Here is an 11,710-nt window from a genome sequence, read left to right as displayed (position 1 = left end):
CATTTCCGACGAGTCAAATGGACAAAATCCAGTGATTATCCATCGCTAGAGTTCACCTAAAATCATCAAAATCATATAATTTTTCAATTCCCAAATCTCCAATTTTCGAAATTGAATAGAAAAGGTATGGGTGAGAAAACGCAAAGTCCTTACTAAATAATTTCGATGTATTTTGTTGAGAATTCCGAGACAAATGTGTGGCCGCTGATGGCTCGTCAATTGAAACTCCGAATTGAAAATTAGAAGGATTTAAAAGTTGAAGTGAATTTAGAACTTAAGATTCTTTCCTTTACACCCGCCTTCTTCAACGTGATTTCATTTCTTTAAAAGGAAAAGGCTGTGTGTTGGCATTTTATATATGGGCCTTGGACCCAAGACGGGTCCGATCTAATACGTTTGGCTCGTTGGTTCGATTTTAGACTAAAATTTTTAAAATTAGTGTCAAAATTCATATTTTAATTATTTCTACTTCATTAAAGTATAAAATTTAATTTTTTAATTTTTTTGATTAGTAATTAATTTATTAGTTATTTATTTACTAATTACCTGAAATTTATAAAATACCATTGCTACTAACATCCATATACCTAATACATCATTGACAGTTGATCATAGCACAAATACAATACAAAAATTTTAAACACTAGCACCCTAACACTATCAACTATCATAATAAACCCAAATCTCCGAGTGATTTGTTAATAAAAAATAGCAAAAAACAACGATCAACAAACCTCAACCAACAAAAGATATCAAAATAGAGCACAGAGGGTTGAGAGTAATGGTTTTGTTATTGACCTGTTCTTGCACAAATGATTGTTCGCAGATTCTTCGTCTTCACTAGGTGCAAACAATGAGAATAGCTTCTAACTTGGCCTAAACGATGAAAATGGGATTCTATTTCAAAACGTATACGAAAGGGGTAAAAAGAAAGATCAATTGAAGTTTCTGTGATGAATAGACAGTGAATTGGGTTTAACATCCTTGTAGTGTCACACGGCGTCATTTTGCACATATTTAGGCGCGAACAGTAAAACGACATCTTCTAATTGGTACTAGGTATCAATTAAATGTGACACATCATCTTTTCAGTGACAGAAGTTGACTGAAGGGCCAATTTGAGTCATGCTTCAAAGTTTTAAGGTATAACTTGGGTCAAATGAAAATTCACGGGTTAAATTGAATTGAGGTCAAATTTCAAGAACCATTTCGAGTATTTACTCGATAAAAGTAAAAGCTGGAATGATATGAAGAGTGAAGTTCGAATATGGTTATTTAATATATAGGTGGTCGTCCACATACATCAGAAATAACCAAGTTGGGTTGGTCAAGTACTCTAGTGGTTAGTTCATTAATCTACTTAAACAAGTATTGAGGGTTTAAATTCTTCCTTGTATATGTAACAACCTATTAGTTAGCGATAAACTCTTAAATGGAATTCTGATCTAGAATGGATTAGTTCTTGATCTGTCAAATTAAGAGATACAGTGGAAAACAAAAAAGAATTGGGGGAAGTAGGCCTGATTATAGTCCAAAAGTATATTTATTACTCTTTTTTTACTGAAGATAGGGAGTCTCAAATTCGCGACCTCTTAAATAAGTATGAAGAGATTATGCCATTTGAACTATAATCCATTGGTAAAGCATATTTATATCTTATCGAGAGAGGTTCACAAAACTTTACCCTGATATACTATATTCTGTATTTAATATTTGTTTTATCTAAGTTTTAACTAATGAATGCAGTTAAAATATTGTTTTCTTTTTAGAAAAAAAAATAAAATATAAAATATTTAACGAAAAAGAAAGTTGTTCCATGATGTTGGAAAAAATTAATATTAATAGACCTAATAACTAAATTTAATTACACCCCGACGATAATATATATCTTAAACAAAAAACCTGGATGACGAATTTTTTTTGCTTCATCAACTTTCTATTTTTTTTCTCCCTACTATTCTTTTTCAATTCCATTTGTATATGACGGCTGAGGATATATAATAAAATAAAGAAAAATATGATAGATATTATTTTTGTGCATATTTTAAAATATTTTTTTATAAAAATGATTAGTAAAAGATAAAAAATAAAAAAATTTATTTCATGAAATATACATAAAAATATACACAAAAATAATATAAATTTGATCGATTAATATAAAATTATCCCAAATGAGAAGGTGGGAATATGGTTATTGCTGAATGCACTCTTGTGGGTTTGTGTAGAAATAGTCCTCTAACTTGGGTTTGCCTGGGACCACAGATCTTGAAGTGGGGCCCCCAACGCGGTCTGCGTGTGCTTCCTTCACTGAATTGGAGAACTCGTTCCACCCTATTGTTCCATTCTTGTACAGGTCTATCAGCTCAACCAGGGATTTTTTGTCTAAAAGAATTGTTTTCTTGTACCCCAAATACCTGAAATTAGTATATCTAACAAGATTACCAGATCCGCATATTATGAAAATAATATTTAAAATTATTTTATACAATATAATATTGATAATTTTATATATATAATATTTATAATTATATAATTATATATTTAAAATCACATAATTATTCTAACAATAATTAATAAATATTAAATAAAATAATTTTAAACTATTTAAAATAATTTTTTTATATATTATTATTATAAAACATAGGATCGATTATTAAATTCGTATAATAGATATTTAAATATTTTGAGTTTCAATTGAAATTAAATTGAGGTTAAATTCATATAATAAAATATTATATATATATATATATATATATATATATATATATGAAAAAAATTGTATAATTTAATTTTTTAGCGTGTGTCAAATCAGTTAAATAATTAATATTTTTATTAAATCGATTAGTTTGATCTGATTTTTAGAATATTAATATTTTTTTGAGTAATATATATATATATATATATATATATATATAATTTTTAAAAATGTATATTTATCTTTCCTATCATAAAAAAATATATAAAAAAATAGTGCAACTATTATTTCTCTTTTGTTTATGCCAAAACTATAAGTTTATTATATATATATATATATATATATATATATAATGCGAAAATATGAAAAATTAATTTTTAATTAATTAACATTAGTCAATTTTAGTGTTTAGACTTTTAACTTAGGATTAGTGTTTTGGTTTATAATTTTTAGAATTTAGGATTAAATATTTATGATTTAAAATAAATAAAATAATTTAAAAAATTTAGTTGATGTTGATTGAAAAAAAATTAATTATTTAAAATTACTTATATAAAATTTGTAGAATTTCAATGTTGTCGCTGCTGCTTTATGCTATGTATAAACTATTTACAATTATCATTCCGACGAGCGTCAGTATCCACGCCGGTTACCTATAGTTTTTACCTAACATTATATAGAATCTTTACCTCGTTTACTTAAATATTTTGGATGTTTTGTTATTGATTAATGTCATGTCTAAAGTGTACAAATAATGCTTGAGAAATAAAAATGCACCTTCTGTGTCCTTCAACGAGTTTTGCCATGTTGCCTCTGTATGATGGAACAAATATATCACTTTCTATTGACACATAGTAGTCCAATGCAGCCATTCGGTTTGAATGGTTCCGGAAAGGGTCAAGTTCGGAGGCTCCCAATAATGTCTCCTTCTTCACCTATTGATCATGAACCATTTTTCCAAAAATAATTTGGTTCTCTAATCAAATTAAATCATAATTCAATTCCTAATTTTAAATAAGAGCAATGATATATGGCCAATAAAATTTATTATTTTTACTTAATACTTAGTTTATATTAAATTTTAATTTCTAAATTTTAATAATATAAAAATAAAATATTAACTTAAGAATAATATTATACGTCTAAATTTTTTTATGAATTAAATTCAACTAAGTAACATCAACAAAAATTAGTTATGGATAGCATTATTCTAAATCTTATTATTTAATTTGGTTAAATTTGGTTCATAAAAAGATTTAGATATATAACATTATTTTTAATTTAAAGTGTTGTCTAATATTAATAGAAAGTATTGATTTTCTAATATTTTTTTATAAACTAAGATAGATTCATTTTTAAAAATTAACTGATATTTGTTGAAAAAAATTGGTTCATAACATTTTTTTATATATTCCACTTCAAAGAATAAATCAGATCTGATATTTTCCAAAACTAAAGAGTACGTCCAGATTGTTATTAGAGCAAGCCCGAATTCGATATTCACTGCTTTTTTTTTCTTTTGTTTTCTTTTTTGCATTTAGAACAATTGCAGAAAGGCAATTGTAAGAATTGAAATTTTTAATTGAAGAGATCTTTTGAGTTTGCTAACCAAATTTGGGAAGGAGTCGTGGAGCATTTCCATTCTTTTCTCATATTTGTATATATCACCAGCAGCAATATAAACTTGAATGTTGCGATCAATGCCCAATGCACGAAGTGTTAGAGCTGTTTCCTCAGGAGTAAGAGGGCACAGGCCATCTAACCTTTTCTTCTCTGAATCTATCTCCTTCTCTTTCCACCATGGATAAGCATACCTAGATAATTTTCAAAAGGCAACCAATTATTTCAATGTATATATTTTTTTCTTTTTTGATAACTTGACTAACTCAAAAACTATCACCAATAGAAAACTATCACCCCATATTTGGTTGTACCGTTACCGGAAAAATGCCACGTATAAAAGAATAGTAGTAGTAGTTGTTGTCACCAAAGAAAAAAAAAAGGAAAAAGAAAAAAGATGAATAATGGTAGTACAAAAAGTTTGAGGACTACTGTTTAAATTTATGTTTAGTGTATACGAAGGAAATCTATTATAGTGCATGTATAATTAGAGAATTAATTTTTTAGATTAATATTAATTAATTTTTTAAAAATATTTTTTTTATTTTAAATTTTAAACTCTGAATCTTATATTCTAAATTTTAAATTTTAATTTTAAACCTCATATATTAAAAGAATTGAAGGTTAAAAATTTATAATAAAAAAACAATTGGTTTATATTGACTAATTTAAAAATTGGTTTCTTGTTCTTATTCGTATAGTTAATCGTCTTCTCAACAAAATTATATATAAAAAATATTTATTAAAAATATAATTATTTATATATTTATATTTATTAATTTAAAATTTTAGAATATATAATTTTATAATATGATATTAAAACTTTCATAACTACAAACAATAAATATATAGTTTAATCTACGCCATCTCCAAAAAGAAATTTAATATAAAACCAAAAAACAAAGAAAAATTATCCATATGTCGTACTTCAAACTTAATTAAATAAAATATTGTATAAAAAAATGTGTTAACATATAATCATTTACGTGTCTGCGCATTGTATTAATTATTGAGCCAAGTGGCTTCATGGTAATGCTAAGACACACAAAAATATTACAGTATTTCATAATTAAAACAATATTTATCAGTCATAATTAGTATAATAAACGTAATCTCAAATATGTTGAACATTTCTTTTCATTCACCATTGGATATATAGATGTTAACTTAGATCCACGTGTTTATATATATATATATATAAAAAAAACATTTTTCCAATTGAAGTAGTTCATAACGTAAAGGTGCTATGGCAATAGCATAACTGCAGAATCAAAATTTATCTTCGCATGTTAAGAGGCGAAGGATAATAAATGTTATTCAAATTAATTATAAATTTATTTCATCTCCTAAACGTTTTAAGTACCTAATTAAGTAGCTTTTGTCTTTTTCATATAGTCCACTCCTAATTAAATACCATTTTATATAGTTTAACACCTATTTAATGTTTAATAATTAGCACTGACGAATTAATTAATCATGTTGACGAATACCTCATTTTGGTTAGTTCATCAATCTCTTCGTGAGTGCAACCCTCATTGCAACCGGAGAAAGCAATCATATCCATTTCATATCGAAGATGAAGTGATAAGAAAGGGCCTCTGGACCTAAGAATGTCAACGATCTTCTTTGCCAATTTCTCAATTGGGGGAGTAAATCTCAACGCATGGTAGTTTGCACGGCATCTTAGTTTCTGAACTTCGTCTGGGATTCCATTGTTTGCAAGCCTTGCATCTGATTTTGTGAAGTGTACCACCTCATATGTTTTCATCCGAGGGATAATCTGTGTGTATTATTTAAAAACAAAAAGAAAAATATCGAATTTCACGTCAATTTATATAAAATTTTTGTTAAAAGATTAATTAAAGATGTGTCTCTTTTTATTGACTTAAACTTTTAGAAAGAAGAAATAATTTTATGAGATGATATTAAAGTTTTTATGATCTAGAGATCTAAAATTTGATCATAGTTATTGCCATAAAAAAATAACAATACATAAGATAAATTTAAAAAAATCAATAGAAAAATTCATGTAAATTTAAAAAACAATTTTATATAAAAAATATTTTACAGATATAATTATTCATGAATATTTTCTTATTAACTTAAACATTAAAAAATAGTTTTATGACAATTTTAAAATAAACTATCAAAATTATTCACGAGTTTACACGAAAAAAAAATACACGAGAGATTATGTCATAGATAAAATTATGCATGAAACAACAAAAGCACATTTAGTAGTATATACGATGAAAAAAAAGCCTACTTTTAAATAAAAATTTTTTTGAATATTTCAAATATATGAACATTTTCATAAATAATTATGATATTCAGTATGAAGTATCAAAATTATTCATAAAGGATCATGAAATGTACAAGATATTCATTATACTTTATTACATGACCGATATTGTTACATACAGGGACGGATCTACCTTTAACCATGTGGGGGCAAGTGTCTCCATTGAATTTTTATGAAACTTCATGTAAAATATATAAAAAAAATATATTTGTCTCCACTCAAAAAATAAATTTGACCCCACTAATTTTTTTTGGTTGATTCACACACTTCTCATCGTATAGAAATGAAAAAAAAAAGATACGAAATATAAATATTAATCAATAATAAATATATAAAAACACCAATAAAACACATCAATTCAATTTTAGTAAATAAATTTATTATTATTAAAAGTTAATATACTGTAGCAATGTTAAAATAAAATTATTTTTTATTTGTTAATTTAGTGCTTAACAAATTAAATAAATATAATAAAGAGCCAACATTTGACTTTATTAAATATTTTTTATTATTAAAAATTAAAAATTTATCTATGAAAAATATATTTAGTTTGCTTAATATTAATAAGAAGTTAATATTTAAATTATTTGAATATTTAAAAATAATTTTAGATTTTTGGTATGTTTATGTAAATAAATATTATTAAAGAATTTTTTTTATAAATTGCCTATATCAAAATTTGTAGCAAAATTTTAAAATCTAATCAATGAAAGACTAAAAAGAAATATTGAAAATAAAACAAAAAAATGTTATCTGAAATTAAATAGCTTAGTTTCTAAAATAAAAAAAATTACATAAACTCAAAAGAATATTATTTTTTATTGGTATTTTTTTAAATTAGTTTTAGGTTTGTCAGTAACCACATTATTTGAAAAAACCTCTTCGGCTATAAATATTATAAAAAGTCGATTTCGTAATTATATGGGAGATGAATTTTTAAATGATTATTCAATAACATATATAAAAAAATATTTGATTATATTGACAATTGAAAAAAATATAAAATCTATTTATCTTATTATTTTAGTGTTTATATTTATTTGTTAGACAATTTAAAAATTAATTATATTTTATCATAATAAAATATAATTATAAAAATTATTATCATATTATATATGCATTGCCCCCACTTGACAAATTTTTTGGATCCGTCGTTGGTTACAACATGCTGTATAACATTATTGTAGGTTTATGCATTAAGGTTACATACCACTTCATAGTAATATGTCATATTAGACCAACTAATGGGTGGCATGGAATAGAGGGACTGTGATTCCACTTTGTGCTTCTGTTCAGGAGGCAGTTCTCTCAATATCCGAACTTCATCTCTCAAAGAATCGATGAAATAATCAACATCAAATATATCTGCAAATTGGCTGCATACCGTGACAATTGGACAACAAATTGAGAGCATATTTTCATTCTGGAATCTATATAACCATCAACCAAATAGCTAACAAAAGATTTTCTCTACAGAATTTTATAAAATAACACAAAATAACTAAACAGTTTTGCGGCGGTTTAAAAACGCCGCTATCCAGCCTCAAAATTGTTGCTGTTCGCTACTTGTACAATATTGCAGACACTATTATTTCAATATAGTGTTTTAAAAAAAAAACAGATATCTATGCATTTTTTGTGTTTATTCTTATCAAAATAATTTTCATAAAAAATTATCAACTGTTTATATGTCCCTTTCAATGAAAATAATGAGAGAACTAACACAAGGTTATGCATCTATGATATTTTACATTTTCAACACTTATTATTATTTTATCCCAATGCACATCGATAATAAATTCTCAAAATAACTAAATAACATCAAGCTAAGGTCAGCTGGTTTTCTCAATCTAAATTTTTATTTTAAAAATTTTATTAGGAAATTAAAATATTAAAAAATAGTCAATTTGATTATGTTCCAATTAAATTTAATGTTTTTAAATTTAAAATAAAATTAAATATATAATTTACAGTTAGATAGTCCAACAACATTAAATTATATAGATTTTAGAATCATATTAAAATTAAAAATTAAATATATCTAATTTGATTTCAAAAATTAATTTATAAAATAAGAAACATCTCATACTCATAAATTATCAAGAGATATTATTTTTGAACGACGTGAAATTTGTAATAAAAACAATCAGAAAGATCCAATTATGGTCACCTTCATCAATTCTAGTTGTTCTCCCTGAAAAGTTAATAGGCGAAAACGTAGCCGGTTCCACTCACCTATAGTCATTCCAAAAGGAGGTATTATCCAATTCAGGAACAATTAGTGTCACATTCATATATCTTGCAATGGCCACCATATCACATATCTGCGGTAAAATTGAAGGAAAAACAAAAAAGAAAATTAAAATTAAAGAAAAAAATTATATAGGAAAATATATTAGTTATGTAGTATATGGAAAGTCTAAATTTGGAGGCTTCGGTTATAAATATATATTATAGGATTAATGGGTTAAATATGCATACTCCTGCTCGCATTTGATTCAATCCTCCATTTGAAGAAACCATTAGATACCCATTATTCTCATAAGTCCCTGCACGAAAAAGAAAAAAACAAAAAGAAGAGAGAAAAAAAATGCAAGAAATTTCGTTTAGTAAGTCTCCTTTAATGACACATGGACCTGATTTGGAAAAGCATGATATGCACAGCCCATATTCATGTGATGTTATTAATGCATTTGATTGAAATTTGCATATTGCTTATTGTTGGTTAAATTTTAGATAGGTGCTTGGGTGCAACTACAAGGACATCTATTAATGTGATTAATTTTTCAGAGATTATGGCCAAAATGTTTGAGATTTATTTCCACTTTTTTCTTATTGAGATTATGAGCTGTACTTATAATAATAGAAAGAAAAACTAAATAAAAACTATTATATCGAAGTCTTAATTATTTTTAAGTCCTGATTAATTCTTAATTATTTATTATTCATTCTTATCATGTGAATATGTCGTCATTTATCAGCTAGAGTTTTCATGTCATAGTATTAAAGATTCAAAGGCTAAAGTTTTATTTTTATTAGATTCCACAAAAAAGTTTATCATAAAACCAATAAAAAAATTTATATAAAAAATTTACTCAAATCCAAATACTTATATTGTTGATAATATATAAATATACTTTTCAATAATAGTACTATATTAGATAAATCTATAAAGACTATCTATAAATCTCACTTTTATAAAAGGTATAAAATATCATATAGTTATAAAACAGTTAGTAGATAAACGGATGAACTAACGCAAAGCTTTAAATCAAAATAATATATGTGATTCTTATAATTAATCACTATATTACATCTATGTATTATTAGAAAAATTTATAAAAATGATTTACGCTAATTGTGTTTGAGAATACTGAATATCATTTTTACAAAATGTGATCTCCGCCATTTTATAACTTCTGAAAAATCTTGAGAGTGAAAAAATCAGCCATATATTATTTAACTTATTTTTAATATATATTTTATTTTTAACATATGTTCCTCTATAATTATAACTATTTTAAAGGATACGTACTTTGTGGGGAGAGCGAGGCGACGGTGGTGAGTGAGGAGCGAGTCTTAAAGGACGTAGGTGTAACCATGTCTCCAATGATGTCCTTGAATTGCACCAAGATGGTCCAAAGAAGAACCAAATACGCAATTCTAAGCACCCAAACCTTCCATGAAGATTTCTTTCTTGCAACCATAAGGAGGAACCTGAGTTTCTCACTACCATTATATCCATCATGCAACAAACTCTTGAATTTCTCAGCCTTCAACACCCCTCCGTTCACCAAGCTCTTGAAAATCTCTGCCTTAATAACCGCAACGAATTTCATCTTTCCGTATGGCTTCTCCTTCGTGCCGTCGTCCTCTAGCTCCGGTTGATCCTCATAAATGACCTTGCTAAACATCATTTTTTTGAATTATTTATTGTTGTTCATATAAATAATAATAATAACCAAATGAAACTGGATAAATTCAAAATGTATATATAAACAAAAACAGAACTATTGTTATAATTATTCCCCTCAAGAAGGAGAGGGTGGAATTATTTTTGTTTTAGGAAGTGGTAAGAAGGAGCAGAGAAGAAATCAGAACACGGAAGAGCAAGTTCAAGCTAATAAGGAATGGAAGAAGTAAGAGAGTATTTAAAGAAAATTTTTAGGCCGCTTTATTATTTATTTATGTTTTTGAAAATGCATATTGCAAATGCTCCTATTATGGTATACAGAAAGGTGCACAATCACCTACATATACATATTGAGAATGTACATAACATGCATATTAAGTTAAAAAAAAAAAAAGTAAAGGGACAATTTTATGCTCAAAAATTTTGATTTTGTACTAATTAACCCTTAAAAAAAATATTATTTAGATTTTTCATAACAACACACACAGTAAACATATACGTTGTTCTGATAATAGTAGTACGAAATAAAATAAAATGAAATTGTCCATATATTTTAGGTTTAATTATTCTGTTGATCCCTATAGTTTCACGAAATTTTTAATTAGGTCCCTATACTTTTTTTTCTTTTAATTGAGTCCTTGCGTCAAATTTTTTTTAATTGGGTCCCTACACTTTTTTTTCCTTTTATTTGGGTCTTTATACCAATTCTTTTTTTTAGTTAGATCCCTATAAAATTAAGTCAATTACTACTAAAAGGGACTTAATTGAAAAACAAAAAATTTAGTGCAAGGATCCAATCAAAAAGAAAAAAAGTATAGGGACCTAATTGAAAATTTTACGAAACTATAGGAACCAATAGAGTAATTAAACCTATATTTTATTGTTTATAATAGTGTGTATTCCATTGCTATCGCATATAAGTATGAAAATGATGTAATTTTTTATAGTGAAATATTTATTATTTTTTGAGTTTTCATATCACTTTTATTAATTACTTTCTATTGGCCACAAATCCTACTAAAACAGGTGAAGTTTCACTCTCACTCTAAAAATTATTATTTATGTGACGATCTTTTATAAATAAATACACTTCAATAATTAATAGTACATATAAACATTATCGTTAAATTTATGTGATGAATTAATAAAAGGACGTAACGTGTCCATCATTTACTATCAT

At 25.7% G+C, this 11,710-nt stretch overlaps 1 protein-coding gene across 1 annotated transcript; it reads right to left on the bottom strand.

Annotated features, from left to right (window-relative positions):
* Positions 1-1,827: 1,827 nt before the first annotated feature.
* On the bottom strand, positions 1,828-10,739 carry LOC112801684 (rhamnogalacturonan I rhamnosyltransferase 1). The gene is made up of 8 exons (XM_025844581.3): positions 10,153-10,739; positions 9,099-9,166; positions 8,853-8,941; positions 7,828-7,993; positions 5,806-6,095; positions 4,305-4,509; positions 3,473-3,630; positions 1,828-2,414 (listed from the first exon to the last, which is right to left on the bottom strand). The coding sequence occupies exons 1-8, from the start codon at positions 10,532-10,534 to the stop codon at positions 2,192-2,194; spliced, it is 1,581 nt and encodes a 526-aa protein (XP_025700366.1). The 5' UTR covers positions 10,535-10,739; the 3' UTR covers positions 1,828-2,191.
* Positions 10,740-11,710: the final 971 nt, after the last annotated feature.

Source organism: Arachis hypogaea, chromosome 5, assembly GCF_003086295.3.
Source record: "Arachis hypogaea cultivar Tifrunner chromosome 5, arahy.Tifrunner.gnm2.J5K5, whole genome shotgun sequence".
NCBI classification, from domain to species: domain Eukaryota; kingdom Viridiplantae; phylum Streptophyta; class Magnoliopsida; order Fabales; family Fabaceae; genus Arachis; species Arachis hypogaea.
The sequence above is the reverse complement of the archived record's forward strand: the minus strand, read 5'-3'. Positions and strand labels throughout refer to the sequence as shown.

What these genes read in the sequence shown, in the direction of transcription:
- LOC112801684 (XM_025844581.3), bottom strand. Translation starts at nt 10,534, where the DNA reads ATGATGTTTAGCAAGGTCATTTATGAGGATCAACCGGAGCTAGAGGAC. An exon ending in TGAATCAAATGCGAGCAGGA is followed by an intron (nt 8,942 to 9,098) that starts GTATGCATATTT and finishes ATTTTACCGCAG; the next exon opens with ATATGTGATATGGTGGCCAT. An exon ending in TGACATATTACTATGAAGTG is followed by an intron (nt 6,096 to 7,827) that starts GTATGTAACCTT and finishes TAATACACACAG; the next exon opens with ATTATCCCTCGGATGAAAAC.